The sequence below is a fragment of the Balaenoptera musculus genome, chromosome 6, assembly GCF_009873245.2.
Source record: "Balaenoptera musculus isolate JJ_BM4_2016_0621 chromosome 6, mBalMus1.pri.v3, whole genome shotgun sequence".
Lineage (NCBI taxonomy): Eukaryota > Metazoa > Chordata > Mammalia > Artiodactyla > Balaenopteridae > Balaenoptera > Balaenoptera musculus.
The window spans coordinates 115,934,891-115,960,202 of NC_045790.1; the positions used below are offsets into that span (position 1 = coordinate 115,934,891).

The 25,312-nt window shown below is 56.0% G+C and overlaps 1 protein-coding gene across 8 annotated transcripts in view; it reads right to left on the reverse strand.

Moving 5' to 3' along the window:
• Nucleotides 1–25,312, reverse strand: part of EXD3 (exonuclease 3'-5' domain containing 3) — a 79,769-nt gene that overhangs the window by 19,780 nt on the left and 34,677 nt on the right. For 5 of the 8 annotated variants that reach the window (XR_005020228.1, XM_036854734.1, XM_036854739.1 and 2 more), the window contains 12 exons: nt 24,661–24,800; nt 19,019–19,116; nt 13,280–13,353; nt 13,136–13,174; nt 11,348–11,505; nt 10,824–10,947; nt 10,331–10,541; nt 10,108–10,217; nt 9,788–9,937; nt 9,440–9,602; nt 9,194–9,360; nt 8,512–8,667 (listed from right to left, as the gene is read on the reverse strand). Coding sequence is in view for 6 of the 8 variants with exons in the window: in XM_036854734.1 (XP_036710629.1) it covers nt 8,512–8,667; nt 9,194–9,360; nt 9,440–9,602; nt 9,788–9,937; nt 10,108–10,217; nt 10,331–10,541; nt 10,824–10,947; nt 11,348–11,505; nt 13,136–13,174; nt 13,280–13,353; nt 19,019–19,116; nt 24,661–24,800 (1,590 nt within the window). In the remaining 2 variants the exon portion in view is untranslated. Of the gene's footprint in view, nt 1–6,689; nt 8,055–8,511; nt 8,668–9,193; nt 9,361–9,439; nt 9,603–9,787; nt 9,938–10,107; nt 10,218–10,330; nt 10,542–10,823; nt 10,948–11,347; nt 11,506–13,135; nt 13,175–13,279; nt 13,354–19,018; nt 19,117–24,660; nt 24,801–25,312 lie in introns of all 8 variants that reach the window. The other 3 variants (XM_036854736.1, XM_036854737.1, XR_005020227.1) reach the window with 2 other exon arrangements.

Here is a 25,312-nt window from a genome sequence, read left to right on the forward strand (position 1 = left end):
CTAGACAGGGTCCATGCTAAAGGGAACCAGGCCTTTTTGGAGAAATAGCTGATTCTAGATCTGAGGAGCTGGAGCATCTCCTTAGATCAGAAAGCAAAGAAATTATCAAAAAGTCTACAAGCGTCATGTCAAAAGGACTCAGGATGGAAGCCCCCATATGCCACGGCGGGGTACAGGATATATCAATGAGGTGACAACTGTGACGTGTCGAGCATGGTTCCTTAAAATTCATTAGTTATCTTTGGATAGTGTGAGGGGCCAACTCACCAACCTGAGAGCTGAACAGTGAAACTCGAAAGGAAATGTAGGGGAAAGTCATGACGTATTTGGAAATGATTTCTTGGCAATGGCACCAAAAGCAAAGACAACACAATTAAAAATAGATAAATTGGACTTTGTGAAAATTAAAAACTTTTGTACATCATAGGATACTATCAAGGAAGTGAAGAGATAACCCACAGAATCGTCAAAAATATCTGCAAATCATATATCTGATCAGGGATTAACATCCAGAAAATATAAAGAACTCCTACACCTCAAAAGGAGAAAGAGCAAATAATCCACTTAAAAAATGGGCAAGGAAGGGACCTGAAAAGACATTTCTCCAAAGACACACAAATGGCCAATATGCACATGTAAAGATGCTCAACATCATCAGTCATCAGGGAAATGTGAGGCAAACCACAATGAGATACCACTTCACATCCATTAGGATGGCTTTTATTTTATTTTTATAAAGGAGATTAAGTGTTGATGAGGATGTACAGCGATTGGGAGCCCTCATGAGTTGTTGGTGGGAATGTAAAATGGCGTGGCTGCTGTGTGAAACAGTGTTGCAGTTTCTCAAAAAATTAAACACAGAATTACCATATGATCCAGCAATTCCACTTCTGGGTATAGATCCAAAAGAATTGAAAGCAGAAACCTGAACAGATACTTGTACATCAAGGTACACAGTAGTAGCACTATTCACAATAGCCAAAAAGGTGGAAACAACCCAAGTGTCCATCATCAGATGACAAAAACACACACACACACACACACACATATATGTACAATAGAATTTATTCAACTTCAAAAAGGAAGTAAGTTCTGACACATGCTACAGCATGGATGGACTTTGAGGATATTATGCTCAGTGAAATAAGCCAGACACAAAACGACAAACATTATGTGATTCCACTTATATGAGGTCCCTAGAGGAGTCAAATTCATAGAGACAGAAAGTAAAACAGTAGTTACCAGGGGCTGTGGGAGGGGGGAAAGGAGAATGGTTGTTTAAATGCATATAGAGTTTTTGTTTGAGATGATGAAAAAGTTCTGGATATAGATAGTGGTGATGGTTGCATACATTGTGAATGCACTTAATGCCACTGAATTGTACACTTAAATATGGTGAAAATGATCAATTTTATGTTACGTATATTTTACCACAATTAAAAAAAAAGCAATAAGCAAGTGGTCACTTTGTAGTGGTAACAAATATATATCTATGTGATGAATAAAAAACAAAATTAAAAACAAACACACACAACTGAAGTAAATATGAGGAAAGACCCAAACAAAAGGGCAGTCAAGAGTAAAACCAGGAGTGACAAGAACGGAAGGCAGACGTCCCAACAGCAATGACAGGTGCAAGAGACAGTGGACTCTTATCAGAGTTCTGTCAAGCTATAGCTATAAACCCTGCAACATTCTTTTTCAGAAGAGAGAGGAAACAGAGTTTTCAGGGAAAAATGGCCCCAGTGAAAGGTCATAGCAAAGGAAGTTCTTTTAGTGAAAATGAGCCTGCTTTTTCTTGGAGTGCATGTGCATGTCCATACATCATAAACTCCAAAAGGGACAGAATACATAAAACAGATATAATGATGTCTAATTTTTAGAACTAAGAAAAACCACAATGTGTTAAAAATACTGGAAAATAATAGCAGGTAAAATGGAAAGCAGGCAAGAAAGCTAAATTGACCTAAAATCCCTGAATTAATTTTAACTTTAGACATTGTTAACTCAGAAATAAATGTTAAAATTTCTAGGCCAATCACTAAAAGAACAGAAATAGAATTTATAACTTTCAAACTAATAGAGGAAAAAATAGAAACAAGGGTGAAAAAGACAAAAAAATATAAGAAATAAAGGGAAAAAATATCAGAAGAAGTAGGAGAAATAGAAAGCACAAATTAGTATAGTACAACTAAACACAAATTATATCAGTCATTACAATAAATGTAAATGGATTAAACTAATTGGTTGAAAAGCAAAGACTGTCAGACTAGATTTTTAAAAATCCAGCTAGAAGCAGTTTATAAGTACAGTAATACACCTAATAAGAGCAAAGAAAGGTTGAAAGCAAAAGGGTGAGAAAAGGATATACAAATACTAACCAAAGAATGCTGGAGAAATGGTATTAATATTAGTTCAAATAGACTTTACTGCAAAGAGCAGTACTAGAGCCAAAGAGGTTCACCTCATAATTGTAAAAGATTTCACTCAACAGGAAGATATAAGAATTCTAAAACTTGTATGCATGTGCACCTAATAACAACTTTAAAACATATTGAGCAAATATTGACATGACTGCAAGGGGAACTTGGTGAACCCACTGTCGAGGTCTTTGACAGAAGCAGGCAGAAAAACAACCAAACAAGATACACAAGATTTGAGCAAACATTAAGTAAGCTTGACCTACTGAGCGTGTGAGAGCAAGAGAGGGAAATGAACATGGCTGGAGGAGACTGTGTCCTTTTAAAGTCCACATGGAACATTTATAAAAAGGATCATCTGCTTGACTACAAAGCAAGTCTTCACAAATATCTAAATCAGCAGTATACAGACTACAATTCAGTTAGGTTAGAAACTGATTTTTAAAAGATAACTAAAAAGCTCCCAAACCCCAAGCTTTCTGAAACTGAAAAACAGCCTTTTAAAGAACTCAAGTCAAATAAGTAGTTATAACAGACGCTCAAAAATTATTAGAACTAAAAAGTAATGAAAATACTACATATCAAAACGGGTGGAATGCAGTGAAAATGTACTTCAAGAAAAATTTATTGCCTTGAATGTTTACATCATAAAATTTAAAAGGCTGAAAATTAAAGAGCTGAACACTCCGCTTGGAAATAACCCCAAGCAAGCAAAAGGAAGGAAACTATAAAGATAAGAAGAGAAATTAATGAGACAAAAAACACAAGAATGCAATAGAAAGGATCAACAAAGCCAAATACTAGTTATTTGAAAAGACTTAGTAAACTGACAAACCTCTGTGAGATCAGGAAAGAGGGGGAGCACAAGTGAGCAACAATCAGAATGAAGCTGACCACCTGCAGGTACCGCGGAGCTTTCACAGAGGAGCTGGACTCCACCACGTACGTGAAACAGTCTGTGAAATGGGCACATCCAGAAAAAGGTACGGACTACCAAGGGACTCAAGAAGATGCAGACAACTAAGTAGTCCTAAAACTATCAAATAAGAAAGAATCAGAGACTCCTGGAAACGCCTCCCCCCCGAAACACCAGGCTGAGGAGGCCTTGCAGGAAGTCAGCCAACATTTGAGGGGATAATCCAAATGTTACTCAAAGCAGCAGAAAGCACAGAGGAGGAAAAACTCCCCAGCTTGTTTATGAGGTGGAAGAGAAGATGGTGAGGAAGAGAAGTTCCGTGTCAGACACGGTCCTGGAGGCAGACCCAGCCAAGTGACATGCTGGTTAGCCTGGGTCCAGACTGAAGAGGTTCGTCACGTGCACAGGTCACAGGGACGCTCTCAATGGCTGCAGAGAAAGCATCAGGTAGAATTCAGCTTCTTTCATGACGAAACGTGCAGCAGATATGGAGCCCGGAGAGCCTCCCCGGCCTGGTGTGGGGGCCTGGCAACCACCGTGGTTCATGGAGAAACATTCCCTGTCAAGTCGGAACTGAGACAGACGGCCACGGTCACCACCGGGTCAACCCCACCTTGGAGACCTCGACCACTGGGACAGGATAAGGGAAAGAAAGAAGACCCATACAGACTGGAGAGGAAGGAATGAAACCATCCTGTTTGCAGAAGGTATGTCCGCCAAGAGAACCCCAAGAACTGGCAGTCAATTCAGTAGAATTTAGGAGACTTTTGCAAGGTTTCCAGATGTAAGATCAATGCTCAGGCAACTAAGAACTAAAGGTCCACTGCGGTTCTGTGTACCCGCAGAAGAGAAAGCAGCACCACACGTCGTGGCGACAAAGCAGAAGGTCCCTGGGGTGAAACCTCATAGACGTGGCAGGGCTTCGTGGAGAGCTTACGACACGTGCGTGCAACCCTCGGAGAAGAGCGAGACCAACACTCACGCACAGAGGACTCGACGTGACGACACGTCGCTGTCCCCACCCTGGCTCACAGCGTCAACGAGCTCCAAGCAAAGCCCACGGAGGGGCTGTTTCCAGACCATCGCAGGAAGGCGGAGGCGGAGGGGGAGCGAGGCGGGGCTCCCCCGCAGATGCCAAGATGAACGGTGAGGCCAGAGGGAGGAGGACGGAGCGGCAGCAGGGTCCCCACACCGTCCCCAGGTCCGGGCACTCGCTGGCAGGACTCAGCACACAAGCAGGGAAGGACAGAAAACAGAACCAGCTTACGGAAAGCACCTGGGCGAAGCGCAGGGAAACCACTCAAGCCCCGGAGCCTGCCTGGTGGAGTCGGCCTGTGCTGAGTGCCCCCTGCGCCGGCCACCGCAACACGCGTCACCGGGCAGATGCATGAGTGACTCAGCACCCGTGGTGTGCGCTGCGGTTCAGTCACCCAGGCACCCTCTGCAACCCGGAAGGGAAGCAGGCGTCCACGCAGACCACACTGTCTGGACAGCTGGGGCACAATGAGCCCCTCCCACCATGCGGGGAAAGTTTTCCATCAGCTGTTTACCGGCCGGACCAACTGTGCCAGCGGGCCTTCCCAGGCCAGGGTCAGGCCTGCTGCTTTCTGCCCGGGGCACCTCACAAGACAGGGGCACAAGCAGCGAACGAGCGCGTGGAAGGATGCTCAGCTTCACGGATATTCGGAGGAAGGCGAGCGAAAGTGCAGCGAGATGTGACTTCCTGCCGACAAGACTGGCAAAATGGACGGTGAAGCAGCGACCGCGAGTGTAACCTGTGTTGTCATCCAGCGGCGCACGGGATGGAGCCCCGGGTGTGGTTCTGAGCTGCCTCAGCACCGCGGCCCCAGGACTGAGGGGCTTCCTCCTGGGCCCTCCTGGCCACTGGCCAGCCCCTCGGGCTCTCCTTCTGCAGGGCCTCCACGGGGAACCCCAGCCATGTTCCGGGGAGCTTGGCCACATCACACCATGGCCCACCAGTGACCTCTTTACCCCTGGAGACGGGTCCTCAGTGCCCTAAATCTATCAGATTAGCAGATCGGCCCCAGAAACCCCGGAACCACTCAGACCACTTCCTGGAGACTCTTCTGGATGCACTTCTCTCCCCACATCTGTAACCGTCGGGGTCCCCAGAGCAGCAGAACCGCCCAGAGGCACATAGAGATGTACTGCAAGGAGCCAGCCGAGGACGAAGGCGGCGGCGGGGGGACCGTCGGGGCAGACTCTGCGCCACTGTCCGCCATGGACTTGCTTCTCACTCTGGCTCCTGCCAGGGCGGCTGCCCGGCCTGGCCACGTGCCCCCCAGCTTCTGCGCAGGCCACGCCCGGGGAAGCCACCACTGGACGCTGGCCTCTTCCTCCATCCGGACGGGCTGAGAACCTCCCCAGACATCACGCCCCGGCTGCTCTTTGCCAGACGGCTCTTCGCTCAGCGGACTCCGTCCCCTCACACTTGACCCCAAGCAGCAGGAGGACCAGGGCGCACCTCAGCGCGGCTTGGCTGGCGCCCCGGCTCATCCTTGAAAGGTCTACTCCCCGCCAGCGTGGACACAGCGCCCGGGCCTCTGCCCCGCGTGGCAGGACCCTCCCCCCTTCCCTCACCAGCAGTGCTGCCTTTCTTTAAAAAGTGTTTATGAGTGTTAACAGCGCTCATCAGAGAAGACAAAACCCACAGTCTAGCCCTTCTATACGAAACAGCCAGTTCATCTACTCGGGGGTCTGTATGGGGAAACGCATGATTGGGAAAGATCCAGGGAAGAGAAAATGTAAACGGCCAAAGGGACACAGCAGCTCCCACGGCTAGAGACGTCCTCTCCAGAAAATGCCCTCAGGGCTCCAGCCGCGCCCCAGACCATCACGGGTGTGAGATGTGCGCACAGTCGCCCCATGGCCCAGAATGCTGCACCACTCGCGGGTGACAGTAAACCGTCCCAGCCCCGCAGGGCGGGCACTGAGGACGAGGCCCTGGGAGCTCCGACCACAAGGCTGAGGGGACAAGTTAAAAGCCTCACGGGAGATGTGGGTAAAGTCAGTCTGTAACGCAGGGGCTCGGCTGCAGCTCCATCCCCAGGAATAAGCACCTCGGTCCCCCTCCCATACCCCCTGGGAGGGCCCTGGGCCTGTGGCCTCAAGGGCTGCGATGTTCCGGGTTCCGAGGTCCGAACCCCCGGCTGCAGCCCACCCCCTGCCCGGCTTCTCCCTCCGGTCCGGGCCGTCGCGACCCCAGCACTTCCCCAGCCTCTCCGGCTGCTCCACCTCCGGCGGCTGAGGCGTCATTCCAGCAGCACTGAACTCCTGGCTCCCAAATCTACTGATTTTCTAACGTGGCCACAGCCACTTAAGCATGAACTCACACCCAGCTCTGTGGGGTGGGAGTGGGCGGGCCCCAGGGGCTCACGCCCAGGACCCCCGGTGCTCCGGGGCCAGCGGCCCGGCTCTGGTGACGGACCCGCTTCCAGGCGCCTTCGGTGCCGCAGGATCCATTGCCGGGGGCTGCTGGATGGAGGTCCGTCTCCTTGCCCTGCGGCCCACACCGAATCCTTCCTGTGCTCTGAGTCTGATGATTGCCTTCCGTTTCTGCTGTCAAGGGCTCACGTGATGACACTAGCTCCACCCGTATAATCCAAAGTCCTCCCTCCGGGGCGGGCCCCTTTGAGGTCAGCTGACAAGTAAATCACACCTGCAACTCCCTTGGGCCGCGTCACGTAAAACTTCAGAGGGTAACGTGGGAGTGCGGGTGCAGACTAGGGGCCAAACCCTGCCTTCCGTCTGCTGGAGACCGGGGCACTCTCGGGGCCGGTTGGGAAGGCCCCTCCTCCCTGGGTCCCGTGACCACTGACGCCTGGTCTTCGGTCCTCGAGATGCCAGGCTGGCCCTCCTAGTCTTAGCCCCCGTAAGCTAGAAACAACCCTGGCTGGGGACAGAGGGGTTTCCGACAGGGACGGCGTCCAGAGCCACCCTAGGCACGACCGCATCCTCCTCCCCTGGGCACCAGGACCAGGCGTCCGGAAGAGACGGCTGTGAGGGGCCAGGGCTGGGGAGAGTGGACATCATCGCACGGACGTGGGGGCCGGCACGGGAGGCTCACGGCTTCCCCCTGCAGCCCCGGGCAGATCCCCTCTGCTCCTCCGGCCCCAGCTTCCTCATTACTGGGGGTGGGGGCCGCCGGGAGGACCCGGCTGGCAGTGCGGAGTGTGGAGGGAAGGGCCACTGCTGACGACACCCCATGGCTCTACAGTCCCAGGGCCCCCGGCCAGCTTTGTGCTTTGTGCCCTGGCCACCCACCTGGTGAGCCTGGGGACCCCTTCCAGAAGAATGTGTTCGAATTCATAAAAGAAACCACATATTAACAGTCCAAGTTATGACCTGGCCACCTCTATGCTCTTTCACAGCCGCATGAGTCACAGCAGACGAGAGTGGAGACAGCCCGAGCGTCTATCAGCAGCCGGGTGGATGGATCCACCGCGGTCCATCTGATGGAACGTTATTTGGTAGTAAAAAGGAGTCAAGCGCTGACAGATGCTACAACATAGCTGAGCCCGGAAAACACCACGCTTGTGAAAGGCCACGTGCACGAGTCCATTGACGTGCAGTGTCCGCAACAGGCAGCTCCCCGGAGGCAGAAGCCAGGCTGCCAGGCGCTGGGGAGGGGGCGCGGGGGACAACTTCACGGGTGATGAAAGTGGTTTAAAATTGACTGTGGTGATGGCTGCACAACTCTGGGAATGTACAATTGTACACTGTAAATTGTGTGGTGCGTAAATCACATCTCAGGAAACCTGGTAAAAAACGCTCACCAGCCACGTTCTAACCCCTGGATTCTGAGAGCCCTGCTGGGGTCTCTGCAGGGCCCTGGGGGTTCGTGCCTCCAGCGGTGGCGTGAGCATCTGCTTCTTGGAGGAGGGGAGGGCCTCACGGGCACACAGCGTTGCCAGGGGCCAACAGACAGCAAGGGGGCCAGGACTACCCTGAGCCCACCTGTGTCAGGCCCCCCCCAGAGGCTCCTCAAGGGCTCCAGGCCCGCAGACCACAGGTGCCGGAGCCGTAAACGTCTCCACCCCGGCGACCAGGGGGGCCCTGCCCTCTGCCCCAGTGGCGCGGGGGTCCACGCCGCTGGGGCCCTGCGGCCACCCCAGACACTGCCCCCTCTGCCAGCGGCGCGGGAGGCCCGCTCACCTCGGCGGCCCTGCGGTGGTCCTCGCCGGTGGCCAGCACCAGCACGTCAATGCCCAGACAGCGGAGTCTCCGCGCCAGCCCCTGCAGCATGCTGTCACACACCACGCGGAAGGCCCTGGCCGGGACCTCGGGGGCTGCGTCCTCACCCGCGGGCACCTGCGACACAGCCCCGCTCAGCAGCCGTGGCCCGTCTGGCCCACCCTGGACCCGGTGGGGAGCGAGGGTCCCGAGGGCCGTGAGGTCAGCTCGTCCTGAGCAATGTGTACTCAGTGCAGAAAACAGCAGAAAAGCAGCAAACATGATACCAGGTCACCCACACTGGGCCCCAAGGGGGGCCGGCACACGTCTCCTGGGGGGGTGGTCGTGTGCACGCTGGAGCAGGGCCTGGGTCCCTGGGGCACACGGGGACACGGCCAGAGGCTGCCCTAGACCTTGGCAGGGGGCACGCCAGACCTGGTGTCAGGAGACCGTTGAGACCCCTCCTCCTTTAGGAAGCGAACCCACGGCTCTGCTCTCCTTCCTTCCCGGAGGAGGGTCCAGCGTGCGGGACGCAAGCCCTCTGGACGGCTCTCCCCAACACCCCACACCCACCCCGGTCTCCAACCCTGTAAGGTCCCAGTTCTAAGGACAGGGATCTCCCCATAGGAATCGTGATAAAGGAGCCCTGGGGGGCTTCGCCTACCTGCTGGGGCGAGGCCGAGGCCTTCTGCAGGGGCGGCAGCTCCCCAGCCCCCGCTCTCTCACCGCGTCCCAGCCTCAGGCTCCTGGCCAGGTCCCCCGACAGGTGGAAGCGGGCAGGCTCTCTGCACAGAGCCCAGTACACCTCCAGCAGGCAGTAGGCGTCAGCGGCTGGGACGGGCAAGGTCAGCCTCAGCCTCCAGCGCGGGGACGATCGGGGGTGCGGGGCAGGGGTGCGGGGGGCGCCCACCTGCGTAGACCAGCTGCCCCTCGCCCAGCGGCCGCCGGTCCCAGTTAGAAAGCTGCTGCATCTTGTCCAGGGGCTTGCCCAGCACCTGCCGCACCAGGAGGCTGAGGCCCCGCGGCCCTGCGGCCCCGTCCACGCCTGGGGCTGGCCTGTCTGCCGCCCGCATCTGCATAACAGCACCCCCGTGGGGGTGAGGGGCCTGCCCCACAGGGAGGACGCCACCGCACGCGCCTTGGCCGCCCCACGAGGAGCCCTGGGGCAGGCCCTGCGTCCTCCATGGCGGACAGCGCCGCAGGAGGAGAGCGCTGGCAGCCAAGGCAGGCTGTGTCAGGGTCTCAGGGCCGTGGTTACCTGCCCACTGGTCAGCTCTGAGGCCAATGCCTTAAGCCCCAAGGGTGTGTGCTGAGAGCTCCTGGGGTGGGGGTTGGTAGGCAGAGCCGGGCTCGTTCTGGGGAAGCGTGGGGACGTGTGGTGACACGCCCTTCCTGGGTCCCTGGTGACCTGTGGCCAGGGAGCAGGGCCGGGGCCAGCCCAGAAGGCACAGAGAGGCCGAGGACAAGTCCCGGCCCACAGATACCCCGCCAGCCTGAGGTGAGACCCCTGCCCCGGTATCGCTGTGCAGGCGGCTCAGCACAGCAGGGAACACCCCCCAGCATCCCCCCAGCGCTGACCTGCCTGTGCACCTGCAGCAGGTCCACGCTGCCCTGCAGCTGCTTCTCGGCCTGGGCCAGGGCCGGGCAGGAGGCACCCAAGCTCCGCAGGTCCCCCGCCATCCCATAACCTGTGGGCGGGGGCCGTCGCTGTGACGCGCACCCAAGGAAGGGGCCCTGGCCTCACCCTGACACCCTCCCCTGGGCAGGCAGGGCTGTGGCGCGGGGCCGGGTCTGTGCTCACCCAGCTTGGTGATGGAGGGGTCCGCGAGCAGCCGGGACACCAGCCGGGAGAAGGCCTGGGGTGCCTGCCCTCCTGCCGGACTTGAGAGCCGGGGCAGGTCCAGCAGGAACACGCGGCCCTCCACGGCCACCTGCATGAGCGACGCCCGGGGCCGGCCCCCGGCGCCGAACGAGGGCCTCCACTCCAGGTCCACGCTGACCACCCGGCCGGGCTGCAGACAGAGGGGCCGGCGTGAGCGGCACAGCCAAAGACAGGGAGGAGGACACGCCAACCTGCCTGGCCGCCTGAGGGCTGAGGTCCAGGGGAGGCGGCCTCTGTGGGGAGAGCTGGACCGGCCCTGCGAGCGCCCACACACAAGGGGTCGAGTGCCACTCCGATGCTCAGGCCTCAGGCCCGGAGTCCTTAAGCCAGGGGGCCCGGTGTGGACAGAGCCCCAGGAGGCCTTGGTGAGCAGCCCCCGGAGCCGGCTGCCCCACGGGAGTCAGGCACCCACCTGCAGGAGCTCCTCCTGGTGCCTGGCCAGGTCCTCCCACGAGGCCAGGAAGTGGAGGTGCTCCCTGGAGATGGGCAGCTGGTAGTAATCGTCCTTCCCGTCCTCCAGAGGGGCCTCGGCCGTCCTGGAGAGGGGCAGAGCTGCAGCACCCCGCCCCACCAGGGCACCCCACAGCACTGCCCGGCCTGGCCCCGGGGGCAGGGGAGTGCTCAGGGCCCGCGCGTGGGCCGGGGTCTACGCGGTCTGGTCCCCACGCCTCTGCCCTCGCAGACTGCAGGCGGCTGGGTCCTCAGGCCGCTGGGAGTATCTGGCCGGACGAGGGATCTGGCCACGGGGTCTCGCTAGCACCCAAGGGGCAGGCCCGCCTGCCTCCTGCTGTGTGCCTGCATTCTGCCTGCGCCCCTGCTCGGCTCTCCCGCGCTTCTAATTCCCAAACCACCAGCACGTACGCCTCGTGGTCACTTTCGAGGGCGGGGGCCCAAGGGCGTCCTCCTTGTGGGCCCTCCGAGCCTGGGGACGCTCACCTCTCCGGGACCCTGAGTTGGCGGAGCTCTGCGGCCACCGAGGCCGGGAGTCGCTGCTCGGGCAGCAGGAGGCCCAGGGCAGGCGGGGCGGCCGGGGCCGCGTCGTCGTGAGACGCCAGCAGCTGCTCCTGTAGCCCCTGGTCCTGCCCCACCAGGCCCTGGGGGACGGATATGGGCTGCGCGCCTGGTCTGCCCCAAGGGGGTGGGCCCATCCAGGCAGCCCCCAGACCCAGATCTGCCCCTCGGACTGGCCCTGCATCCCCCCTCGGCCCCGGCCCTGACCCCGACCCAGACCTCGCCCTGACCTCCCCCCTCGGCCCCGGCCCTGACCCCGACCCAGACCTCGCCCTGACCTCCCCCCTCGGCCCCGGCCCTGACCCCGACCCAGACCTCGCCCCAGACCTCGCCCTGACCTCCCCCCTCGGCCCCGGCCCTGACCCCGACCCAGACCTCGCCCTGACCTCCCCCCTCGGCCCCGGCCCTGACCCCGACCCCGACCTCGCCCTGACCTCCCCCCTCGGCCCCGGCCCTGAGCCCTGCGTAAGGAGGCGGCTGCCCTCTGAAGACCAGCAGGTCCTATGCCTGAGGCTCCGCGGTGACTGAGCTGCTTGAACCAAGATGCTGAGGGGCCTGGACGTGTCAGAGTGAAGGGTCGCCACCCTGAGCCCACGGCCCGTCCTGCTACCCAGCCCGCCCAGCACCGCGGCTCTGCCCGCTGGCCTGCTCCCGGGCCTGGGACCCGCACTGCCTCCCTGCGCACGGCCTGCCCCGGCCCTCACCACCAGCATCTCTCCTGCCCCTCCTCACCCCTGCCCCTGGGCGGCCGCTGTGCCGGGGAGGGTGAGGGCACGGAACACCCCTGCACCCACTGTGCCCTCGGGGAGGCAAGGCCCGGTGCGGGAGCAAGAGGCCCACGAGGCCCACAGGGGTCCCGATGGGGGTGGGGTGCCCGCGTCCGCGAGGTCACGGGTCGCTGTGGGCCCCACCCTCCTGGGGAGCCCCTTCTGGCCGGCAGGCGGGGCCACCTCCCCACACGGCTCTGTCCCCAGCAGCCTCAGGCCGTCCGTTTCCCGCAGGCCGCGGGTTCCCACGTGGACAATACGTGGAAGCCCCTCACATTCTTCAGGATGTCCGCTGCCCTTCCGGACGGCTCGGCCTTGGCACCCAGGAGGGACCGGCCTTCCGGTCCTTGCCTGGGGGTCCGCGTTCCTCTCCGGTGACTCACCACCCACTGCCCGGTCACTCCGGGGGCGGCTCAGCACTGCCCTCCACTGGCTGCCGCGCAGGCACCAGGCCCTGCGCGTGCGCTCAGGAGGGAGGGGACCCCCCCCCCATTCCACTGATCACTGCAGAGCTCCTGTGCGCACGGCACCCGGGACCCCCAGGAGCCCACCTTCCCCCCAGGCCGATTCACCTGGGGCTGGGGACCAGCTCTACCCCTGCGATGACCCCCGCTCCAGCTCTGGCCTGAGGACAGAGGCTGCAGGACGACACCGTCCTCGCCACTATCCTCATGGGGTCGCAGTCCGGCCCAACGCGTCCCCACATCACCCCAAGGGGCGCCTGCCTCTTTCTCGGGTCTTCAGGCTCACCAGGCCTCGGGGCCCAGAGGCGTGACAAGCAGGGCGCCTGAGGATGGTCTAGAATGTCCTCTTGGTGAGCCTCTCCTCATCCAGCGCCTGAGAGCTCTGTTCACAGGCGGTGGAGGAGTGTCCTGGACCCCCGGCCGCTCCGACCCTGCCCCACGGCGGGGGGGGGTCCTCGCGCACTGGGACCCTCTGAACTCACCTGCACATGCTCGGCCCAGCTCTCCCGAGGTACGCTTCTCTGCAAAAGTGGACGCCAGCACAAGCCTTTCTAGCGGCAGCCCCAGGAGCACAACAGTGGGCCTTGCTCAGAGCCCCTCTCCTCCCCGGGCCCCAGTCCACACACCTCTACCAGCCGCTTGTAGCACAGATACCGCAGGGCGGCCAGGCGCTGCTGGGTGACGACGTTGGGACACAGGGCTGAAAGAGAGGGCGGGCTCTGGGCAGGGCTGGGACGGAGTGAGTACGGGATGGGGCAGGGGTGGGGGCTCATGCGGCTCTGCCTGTCTTCCTCCTCCCCGCTGACCCCCACCTGCCCCACGGGCGGCCTCCATTCCACCCGCATCAGAGCGGCCCTCCCAGCCCTGAAGGAGGGTGCCCCGCCCCCGTGCAGCACCCCGGAGCCCTCCGTGCGCCCTCCGCCCGCACCTGCTGGGCTACCATCCTCCCTCTGGGTCGCCCGGACGCCCACCTCTCAGGGTCTTCCTGCCTTGTCTCCAGGCAGCTGGTGCCTTTGCTTCCTGGCCCCCCGAGGACGTGAATTTCCCGAGGAAGGGGCGGTCTTGCTCATGTGTTCACCAACTATGCTTACCTGTTGGCCTCACCTTCATGTCCTGTTCAGAGCCCAAGGGGGCCTGCGAAGGGCACCCCCTGCCCACCCACTTGGCTGCTGCTCCTCCCCCCTGGGGCCAGCTGTCCTTGCAGCCTGGCGGTCCGGGGGGATGCTGACCACAGAGCCTGCCCACCTGCACCTCCCAGCGGGGGCCCGGCCATCCCCAGACCCCGGCCAGGACCCCACGCTCTCGGCCAGGACCACACAGCCAGCACAGGGAGCACCCTTGCTACAAGGACGCCGTCCGAGCACACAGAGGTCAGGGCTGCCCAGAGGCCGCCCCTCAGCCTTCCCTCCCGCTTCCTGCCGAGGCAGGGACGCGAGACGAGAAGGCTCAGACCCATGGACGTGCCCCACAGGCCGCTCGGGAGCCTGGACGAGACTGCAGCAGGGAGGCAGGGACGGATGAACGAGTTACTCAGGGCAGGAGGGGACGCTCAGGACAGAGACAAAGGTGCCGAAGCTGCTGCAGAAGCAAGTCTCACTCGGATGGAGACAGACAGAAACCAGCTTTCCTGACATTTCTACAATGCTATGCATCATTTTGCCGATGAGATACTTCGTCAAAAGCCTGTGGATACAGTATCGCATTGACAGAAGGCATTCAGGCCGCAGTCTGCACTGATGGTTCATCCAAACCCAAACATAAAGGCAAAGGCGCAGGTGGGTCAGGCCCAGCCGCCTGCCCGAGGCTGCAAGCTGGAAACGCAACCCGAACGTGCCCTGCTGACTCCGCCCAGACACTGGGGGCTCCACCGGGACCCAGGCCTGGGGAGGGCGGGCTGGGGGAGCTCAGGGCTGAGGGGGGAGCGGGCCCCACCCTGCATCGTGTCTGACTCTGTCCTCCCAAGGAGGGCATGGGGTCAGTCCACGTGGAGGCCCACGCCGCAATGGCGGATGCCCAGCGAGGACCACGGGGGGTGTTGGTGCCCCTCCCTCTGGGGGGGCAGTTTTTAGGGCGCTGGAAACGCTGGCCTGTGTTGTCTGAAATTAGGAACTGCCAGGTCTACTGAGAAGAGGCAGTCCTGCCACCGTGAGGCCTCCTGGCTGGGACAGGCCCCCGGAGCCAGCTGGGGGGCTACAGAAGGGGCCTGGCAGCGCATACACCCGGGAGGGGGCCGGGTAGCACCTACCTCCCCAGCAGGGCTGCCGGCCGAGGCCCCCACGGAAAGAACCTGCCGCTGCCCTCCTGTCCGCACTCCTGGCCCTCCGCAGGATCAGCAGGGAAGGCCCCACCTGCCCCGCGGGCTCCGGGCACTCACCTGCTCCAGCCTCGGGCCTGGCCGAGACCTGTGGGGTGGGATGGACCCTCCCCAGGCGGGCACGCCCTGTCCTGGGAGGCACCCAGCTTAGGCCAGCCTGAGGCCGCCAAAGGCTGCTCTGGCGCCAGGCCTGGCCCACCATGGCCATGACGCGGCCCCTGAAGTCAAAGAAAGGTGTGACAGGGCTGCTGGATGGTGGGCTGCCCCGCACACAGCCCGCCCACCGTGCCTGGTTCTGTGGGCCTCCTGCCCACCTCCCTGCCCGGCCCTCGAGGCTCTGGTCCTGGTCCCGGGTGGGCGGGGCCCTGCCTCAACCGACCACCACCAGCCTAGCGGGAGGCCCTGGCAGCCGGGGCCTGGTTGTCCCCACCTCACGTTCCCACCGGGCAACGCTCCCAGAGCTCCCTGACTGGGTGCCCAGGGCAAGTGTGCAGGTGAGCCTGGAGGCCCCTGTGCCTGGGTCGGGGGTCCCTCCGGCCCAGTCCCTTGGCTTCAGCTCAGGGCCAGGTCCCCAGCTGCAGGGCGGTGGCACTGCACTCCAGTCTTCCTGGCCCCTCAGAGCCCAGCACCCCCCAGCGGTCTCTGTCGCTGGGACCTTCCTTGGAGCTCCTGGGTCTAGAACTCACCCTCTGGGTTTTAATCAGCAGCCTGAGGGGGGCTGGCTCCTTGCTGCCCAGCCAGGCCTCTGAGGTGGGCTCCTGTGCCTCGGGTGGAGTGCCACCCCCCCCACCACCACACTGCCAGCGCAGCCCGTGGCCCTGGCTCCCAGGGCCCTGATGCACCTGCGCCACTGGCCTGGGTGGTCCCACCCCTCCTGCTTCTCCCTTCCGCGCACGTGGTGCCTCCAGAGGGGCTGAATCAAAACCTCTCAGTGGGGACTTCCCTGGTGGCGCAGTGGTTAAGAATCCACCTGCCAATGCAGGGGACACGGGTTCAAGCCCTGATCCGGGACGATCCCACATGCCACGGAGCAACTAAGCCCGTGCGCCACAGCTACTGAGCCTGCGCTCTAGAACCCGTGTGCCACAACTACTGAAGCCTGCGCGTCACAACTACTGAAGCCCGCGCACCTAGAGCCTGTGCTCCACAACAAGAGAAGCCACCGCAAGAAGCCCACGCACTGCAATGAAGAGTAGCCCCCGCTCGCTGCAACTAGAGAAAGCCTGCGCGCAGCAACGAAGACCCAATGCGGCCAAAAATAAATAAATACATAAATTCCTTTCTGGAGGCAGAAAGCTTCATCAGATGATTTCTCAAGGTTGGCAGGTGCAAAGTTAGCCTGCAAGTAAGTGAGGCAGACAAACCAGATGAGGACCAGAGACAGTGCTGAAGTTTAGATACAGACCGTAACACAGCCAGAGCACGGTACTCAGAGACAGAAAAGACAAAATCAGAAATGTCTTCAGGCAACGGGAAGCCATACAAAGGGAAACAGCAGATCTGAAAAAGAACCAAACTATAAATTCTAGGGCTGAAAACACAACAATCGAAATAGAAATAGTGGATGGATTTCATAGTACGTTGGATACAGATAAAGAGAGAACTAGTAAAGTGAAAAGGACAGCAGAAGAATTACCAGGATTAGACAACACGGAAGAAAAGGGATGAAAAGTATGTAAGAAAGGTAAAACACATGGAAGATACGGGGACCCAATATACATTCAGAGTCCCAGGAAGAGAACAGAGAGAAGACAGGGGAAGGAGGCAATATCCGAAAGAGATAATGGCCGAAAAAATTCCAGAGCAGATTGAAGACACCGATCCATAGATTCAAAAGCCCAATAAATCCCAAGCAAGACAAATAAAAAGAAATCTATAACTAGGCTCCTCACAGTGAAACCGCAGAACACCAAAGACAAAGAGAAGAGCCTAAAGGTATCCAGAGAAAAAGAGAGATTGCTTTCAAAGGGGAGAAGTTAGATCTCTTCCCAACAACACATTTCAACCCAATCAAAGGACTGACATCATACCAAGCATGGCCCCTGATCACAATGAGATTAACAGACCACACCAGAAAGATAACCAAAAATGTCATAGCTTGGGAATTAAAAACACGCTTCTAGGGACTTCCCTGGTGGTGCAGTGGTTAAGACTCCTCACTCCCAACGCAGGGGGCCTGGGTTCGATCCCTGGTCAGGGAACTAGATCCCACATGCACGCCGCAACTAAGAGTTTGCATGCCACAACTAAGGAGCTCTCGAGCCTCAACTAAGGAGCCCATATGCAGCAACTAAGGAGCCAGCACAACCAAAAAAAAAAAAAGAAACGAAACACACTTCTAGTTAGTTCATGGGTAAAAGAAAAAAATTATAATAGAAATTTAAAGTGTCTTGAGCTGGACAATAATAAAAATAATACATATTGAAACTTGGGGAATATATTCAAGAAGAAAGAAGGCTTAAGATTCAGTTTAGTGGGCTGAGCAGGGCATACAACAGACAGGAACAAAAAAACCAAAAGCAGGGCAATGAAAGCAAAAATCAACATATGTGCTACATCAAACAAAACCTTCTGCACAGCAAGGGAACAATCAACAAAATGAAAGGGCAACCTTCGAAGTGGGAGAAAATGTTTCCAAACCATGTACAGAGAAGGGGTTAATATCCAAATATGTAAAGAACTCATAAAACTTAGTAGCAAAACCCCCCAAATAATCTGAATTAAAAAATAGGCAGGGGAACTGAAGAGATGTTTTCCCAAGGAGGACACACAGATGGCCAACAGGCACATGAAAAGATGCTCAACATCACTAATCAGGGAAATGCAAATCAAAACCGCAATGAGACATCACCTCACACCTGTCAGAATGGCCGTCATCCAAAAACCAACAAATAACAAATGCTGGCGAGGGTGTGGAGAAAAGGGAACCTTAGTACATTGTTGGTGGGAACGTAAATCACTGTAGCCACTCTGGAAAACACTGTAGAGGTTCCTCAAAAAATTAAAAATGGAACTACCATACGATCCAGCAATTCCACTTCTGGGTATTTGTTCCAAGGCTATGAAATCACTCCCTCAAGGAGATACCTGCACCCCTACATTCACTGCAGCAGCGTCCACAACAGCCCAGACACGGAAACAGCCTGAGTGTCCATCGACAGACGAGTGGACAAAGAAGCTGAGGTGTAAATGTAAAATGGAACATTACTCAGCCATAAAAAAGAAGGGGTCTTAGGAATACCTTATGACAGTACATTTTGAACCGTAAGTGAAATAGACAAACTCCCTGAAAAAAACCCACAGCTGACGAATCAATAGTCATGTTTCCACAATGAAAAGCAATCCAGGTTCACAGGCCATTTCCCCTGAACTTCTCAGGAAGAAAGAATTCCAATCTTAGACAAACACCCTCAGTGAAAAGAAAGGACAGGTCGTCATCCACTGCGTGTTCAGAGGCCAGCTTAACCTCGTACACAAAGCCAGAAACAGACATTTCAGGAAGGCGAAGTCTGAATCCAGCTTCAGTTGGCAAACGGGACCTAGCAGTCTACGTAAGTGGCAACACAACCCGGCAGAGACGGGGCCGTGGCAGGGATCCAGGATTCGTTTAATGTTATATAGTCGATCAACCTAATCCACGCCACGAACAGACCAAAGGGGGAAAAGCTCAGCATCATCCCAACAGGTGCAAAAAGGGTATTTGATAAAATTCCACATCCGTTCCTGACCAACACTCGCACAGACCAGGAAGTGAGAAGAATTTCCACAATCTCATAACGTGACGCTATAAAACACTGTTAAGACTGCTCCTCTGAGAGGGTGCCCGCGATCGCCGAGGGGGAGGGGGCAGGGAGCACGGTGTAGGCGCGGCCTCGGTGGTCCTCACCCACGGGGCCCAGACTCCCAGGGGCACCCCAGGTGGGCAGATGCTGAGGGGAAGCAGGGAGGAGACGGGAAGGGAGCTGGGGGTCGGTAGACCCTGGTCCGCCTGAACCCCCGGCGGCACCAGCCCGGCACCCGCCCCAGCGCAGGGCGTGGGGGCCCCACTCACCAGGGTCCAGGCCGTGCCGCTCCAGCAGCCGCAGGACCTGCCGACCCAGCGCTCTGGGGCTCAGCCTCTCCAGCCTCAAGGTCGTCTGCGGGTACCTTCTGCAGGAGAGAGACACGGCTCGTGCCCAGCACCGCTTTCTCTCGGTTAACGCATCTCAAGATTTTAACTTTCATCAATGTCATACGCGTGCACAGTTCACAAGCCAAGTCTTCCTGCAAGGCTCAGAGAAAGGCAGCACGTCAGCACGCCCCTCCTGCCGCCGGTCACCCACACGACAATTCTGAGGTGGTCTACACTTGCCCCACGTTTCCAAGAACCGCCTTGTATTGCGGCCTCTCGATGATTCAGTTTCAGGTGTTTTGTACGATGTCTCACCACAGAAGGCGCCTCTCCCCCGACAACAGCATCCACGGTTCCAGTTAATTGGGCACAAGCTGCTTTTACGATATTACGACGGAGCAAGTATGACTGGCGGCTAAGCCACAGCCTCCTCTTCTCTGCGGGTTAATCCTTGCTGGTCTGATTGCCTCCTTAGCCTCCTGTCCTGCGGACAGAGCCCACGGCACCCTGCGCCCCTCTCCCCGCCTCTGGCTGCTCCCAGGCCCCTGTCCATCGCCCTCCCGGTGGCCCTGCACCTCTCCTGCCCCTAGGCCAGGGCAAAGCGGCTCTGCAGGCGCCTCCCAGGGGCGAGGCGTGGACCTGGAGATGGTGCCCTAGGCCTCACACGGGACTGGGTCTGGCTGGGCTGAAGCCTGCGCCGGCACTGCTCCTGGAACCGGTCTGATTCCTGTTCTTTCTGAGGGTTTAGGGTCCTGGTCCTCAGTGTGGGTCTCTCTCCATCCACCCAGGACTGGGTCTGGAGTGAATTCCTCCATGCTTTCCCTTCTTTCTTTCTGGAATTCTCATTATTTGGATGTTGGGTCTTCTTGACAGAATCTGCCATTTTTAAAAAAAAAAACCTTCCTCTCTGCTTTTCCTTCTTTGTTAATTTATTTTGTATGACGTTGGGAAGATATCTTCAAGTTTATCTTCCAAACCTTTTATTAAGACTTTCATTCTGCCATCACGTTTTTAACTGACAAGTCTGTTCTGTATTCCAAAGGCGCCCTCTGTATAGCTCTGGCGTTTATTTCAGACACAGAAACTCTCTACAGGCCTCAATTACAGCTTTCGTGTTTGTTTTTAAGTGCTTTTCAGCTTCCTCTAAGCTCCAGATAGGCTGGCCAGAGGTCTCAGAGCCCTGGCTGTGTTCCCCTGCTCAGGGGGCTTTTTTGGGGGATAGAAATTGACAAACTGATTCTAAAATTCATATACAAATGCAAAGGGTCCAGAATAATAAAAACAACTTTGACACAGAAGAACAGCATTGGAGGGCTAACCCTGTCTGACTCAGGACTCACCATAAGGCTATGGTAGTCAAAACATGTGTCACAAACAGAGCAGTAGAAGAGGACAGAGAGACCCACACATATATGGACACCTGACAGAGGCACAAAGGCAACTCTGTGGGAAAGGACAGTCTTTCTTTTACAACAAATGCTGCTAGAACAATTAGACATCAGCTGTTAAAAAAAAAAAAAAGAACTTCAATCCACACCTAGCACCCCATATGAAAATTATCCAAAAATGGGCCATAGATGGAAATGTAACACCTAAAGTTATAAAACTTCTAGAAGTAAACAGGAGAAAATGTTTGTGCCCTTGAGTTAGGCAAAGAAGATTTCTTAGCTATGATACTAAGAGCATGATGCAAAATTTTTTTTATTTTATAAACTGGACTTCAACAAATTAAGAACTTTTGTTCTTTGAAAGATCATTAAAAGAATGAGAAGATGCACCACAGGGTGAAACGTCTGCAAATAACATGTCTGATAAGGGCCTTTAACCCAGATTATATTTCTAAATCTCTCAAAACTCAGTAATGAGACAGTCAACCTAATTAAAAAATGTGTAGGGACTTCCCTGGTGGTGCAGTGGTTAAACTGTGAGCTCCCAATGCAGGGGGCCTGGGTTCGATTCCTGGTCAGGGATCTAGATCCCACGTGCATGCCGCAACTACTAAGAGTTTGCATGCCACAACTAAGGAGCCCGCCTGCCACAAATAAGACCAGTGCAACCAAATTAAATAAATAAATAAAATATTACAAGAAAAAAAGAAGTGTAAAAGATGGAGCAGCTAATTCACCAAAGAAGACACACAGATGGCAAATAAGCAAATGAAAACACACTTTACATCCTTAGCCATTAGGGACTGCAAATGAAAAGCACAAGAAGATAGCACTCCACGCCCATTAGAACCGCGGACATTGCAGGCTGACCAGGCCGCGGGCCAGCGAGGATGCGGGGCTGGCGATTCTCGCCTGCTGCTGGAGGGAACGGGAAACGTGCAGCCGCCCTGGAAAACGGTTTGACGGTTTCTCAAAAAATTAATCCACACGCATCACATGACCCAGGCACCACACTCCAGGGTGTTCACCCAAGAGAAATGAAGGCACACGTCCACGCAAAGCCTTGGGCACGAATGTTCACAGCAGTGGTGTGCGTAACAGACAAAACCTGGAAACACCCAAATATCCGTCGATGAGTGAATGGATAAGCAAAGCATGGTGCAGCTACACACGGCAACACCACTCAGCACGAAGAAATGAAATAATGTGGATGAATCTCAGAATAATTGTGCTGGGGGACAGAAACCATATGACGTAACTCCACTTACATAATGTACCAGAAAACGAGAAGGAATCTACAGTAACACAAAGCAGACCAGCGGTCCTCAGGGGATGGCGGGGGGATGTGCTCAGTACCTGGATTGTGGTGATGGTTTCGTGGACACACACACACATCAAAAGTTACAGAATTACACACTCCGAACACAGAGTTCATTATATAGTAATCATACTTTAAGAAAACGTAGAGAAAAAATGATGCTTGCTGTAGTTTTCTTTTTATTTTCAGTACTATCCTTTAACAGATGAAGGAAGTTTCCTTATATTTGTAGTTTGCTGGGAGTTTTTATCATAAATAAGGTTTGAATTTTTTAATCTTTATATACATTGAGATGCTTACATAGTTTTGTTATCCAATCCGTTGACAGGGTGAATGACGATGGATTTTTAAATGTTTTACCAACCTCGCGTTCCTTAAATAAATCCCACTAGATCATGGTGTATTAACTTTTGAAAGAATAGATTTTACTTTTTTTAGGGCAGTTTTAGGTTCACAGCAAAGCCGAGCAGAGCACGGAGGTTCCCCGTGTGGGGACACACCACACACACTGCCAGCATCCCCACCAGATGGTCCACTTGTCACAGTGATCAACCCACCTGGACACGTCATCCTCACCCACAGTCCATGGTTTGCCTTGGGCTCACTCTTGGTGTCGTACATTCTGTGCGTTTTGACAAGTGCCTAGGTACCCACGATTACAGTGAAATACAGAGTAGTTTCACTGCCCTAAGAATCCTCAGTGCTCTCCTATTTGTTCCTCCCTCTCCATGATCCCTGATCCTTTTATTGTCTCTATAGCTTGGCCTTTTCCAGAATGTCATGTAGCTGGAATCTCACAGCAGTAGCCTTTTCAGATTGGTTTCTCTCACTTTGTAATTTGCATCTAAGTTTCCTCCCTGTCTTTTCATGGCTCACGTCTTTCTAGCTCTGAATAATATTCCATTGTCTGGAGGGACCACAGTTTATTTATCCATCCAACTACTGGAGGACATCTTGGTTCCTTCCAAGTTTTGGCAACTATAAATAGAGTTGCTATAAACACTCAAGTGCAGGTTTTTGTGTGGACAGAGGTTTTCAATGTCTTTGGGTAAATACCAAGGAGCGCGATGGCTTGGTCATATGGCAAGAATGTGTTTAGTTTTGTAAGAAAGCACTGAACGGTCCTTCAAAGTGGCTGCACCATTTTGCATTCCCACCAGCAGTGATGAGAGTTCTTGTTGCTTTACATCCTCGCCAGCATTTGGCGATGTCAGTGTTCTGGATTCTGTCCATTCTAATAGGGGCGTCATGATATCTCATTGTTTTAATTTGCATTTCCCCGAGGACATATGATGTAGAGCATCTTTTCATGTGCTTATTTGTCATCTGTGTATCTTCTCTGGTGAGGTATCTGGATCTTTGGTCCATTTTCAAAATCAGGTTGTTGGTTTTCTTTCTTTTTTTAAAAACTTTATTTATTTAATTTATTTATTTTTCGCTGTGTTGGGTCTTCGTTACTGCTCACGGGCTTTCTCCAGTTGCCGGGAGCGGGGGCTACTCTTTGTTGTGGTGTGCGGGCTTCTCACTGGGGTGGCTTCTCTTGCTGCGGAGCGCAGGCTCTAGGTGTGCGACTTCAGTAGTTGTGGCACGCGGGCTCAGTAGTTGTGGCTCGCGGGCTCTAGAGCGCAGGCTCAGTAGTCGTGGTGCTCCGCGGCACGTGGGGTCTTCCCGGACCAGGGCTCGAACCCGTGTCCCCTGCATTGGCAGGTGGATTCTTAACCACTGCGCCACCAGGGAAGCCCCACAGACTCATGCATTTTTAGAAATCCAAGGTCTTAGGCTCTGTTACCAATGCTTTTACGCTCTATTATTGTTTTCATTCTCAGTCTACTCCCCAAGGAGCCTTTGTTCCTTTTAGTGGAGAATGGTATCTAGAAACCAAGATCTGGTTGCTAGGCGTGCTCACTGCTAGGGGATGTCATTGCTTCTGAGCCCTTTCAGAGCATAGCACGAGGACATTTAAAAAAATCATTAAATATGATTTAAAAAATCATTAAATATCCACAGTTAAATCTAACTCACGGGACCCTCCCACTCTCCACCCGTGTGTCTCCCCACTTCCCCGTCCGTACACACTCTTGTTTGCTCCACCTACATTTCTCTCTCCTTTTTAATACATAATAAAAGCAATGGCAGCAACACAACGTGTGCCTGGCCTGCTGCTTTGTCCACTTCATAGGGTGTGAAGTCACAACAGCCCTTTGAGACAGAATTAGTCCCATTTTAGGGACGAGGAAACACCCAGCTCCAGGGGAGGGAGGGTCCAGGGAGGCCTGCCGCCAGAGTCCAAGGCCTGACTCTCAAGTGAGATGGTCCCGGCTGCAGGGCGCATGGACAGAGCACCCAGCCCCGCTGCCTGCTGAGGGACAGGTGGACAGGTGCCCAAGGAGCCTTGGCAGTCCCAGCGCACTCCCCCTCAGCCACCCCAGGGAGGTGGGAGGAAGCCCTTCTCCTTCCAGATGCCCATGCTCAGGGGACGCCCTGGTGCCACACGCACACGCACACACGTGGGCTCCCTGTTGGCATGCTGCCTCTTCTCTGTAACTGCTGGGATAGGGTTCACAGCAGGCGCTCCGCAAAGATTTATTACATGAAGGCAGAAACGAAGGAACCAGTGAATGGATAAGAGATATGACTTCCAGGACTGCGTAAGGAAGGAGTCCCCGTGGAGAATTATTTGTGTTCATCTCAGAGCATTAAACTCTCTCACCCGGTGCATGCCAGCCCAGCCTCTTGGCTCCCGAAGCAGGCCCCTTGCCGACCTGGCCGGGGCTCACCTGGCGAGGCGGTGTGGGGTGTGGGGTGACTTTCCCACGTGCCTGCTGCCCCTGCCAAGTCCCTGCCCCCACCCCACCCTGGGCCCCCATGGGGCTCACCTGGCGACGACTCTGATGTCAAAGCCGGGCTGGCACCAGGAGTCCAGGAGGGCCAGCAGCCTCCGCTGGAGGTCGGGAAAGCCATCCACGTAGCGCTCCACAAGGTCTGCCTTGTCCTGGAGGAGCAGGGGAATGCACGTCTGCGGGGAAACACACCTTCAGGCCGCAGGTCCACCGCACCCAAGACGCCAGACTCACCTCCAACCCAGTGCAGGCAGTGGCCGGAGCATCAGAACCAAGGGACCTGGAGGCTGGTCCATGCGACCCGCCTCCCCCGGGGAGCCTGGGGGCCCAACCGAGTGTCTGAGGACCTCGCGAAGCCCCACGCCCGGCTCACGGCCTGCGCCCCATGCTCGGGCCCCTGCACAGACACACAGGCCCCGCTGCTCCCTGGGCCCCGTCGCTGGGGGGGCTCTGTGGTCACCCCATCCCCATCGGGAAGGATGAGAGGCTCCAAGAGACAAGGGGGTTCCTGGAGGGGCCCCATCGTCCGCTTGTCTTCACCGAGCGGGGTGGGGTGGGCAGGATGGAGACCAACTACCGGCCATGGCCCTGCTGGCCCAGAAATGCCCGTCATGGGCAAGATGGCACCAGCACGTGGCCTGGCGCAAGCTTACAAGACCCCCAAGCTGCCTGAGCCCTCAGGGAGGCC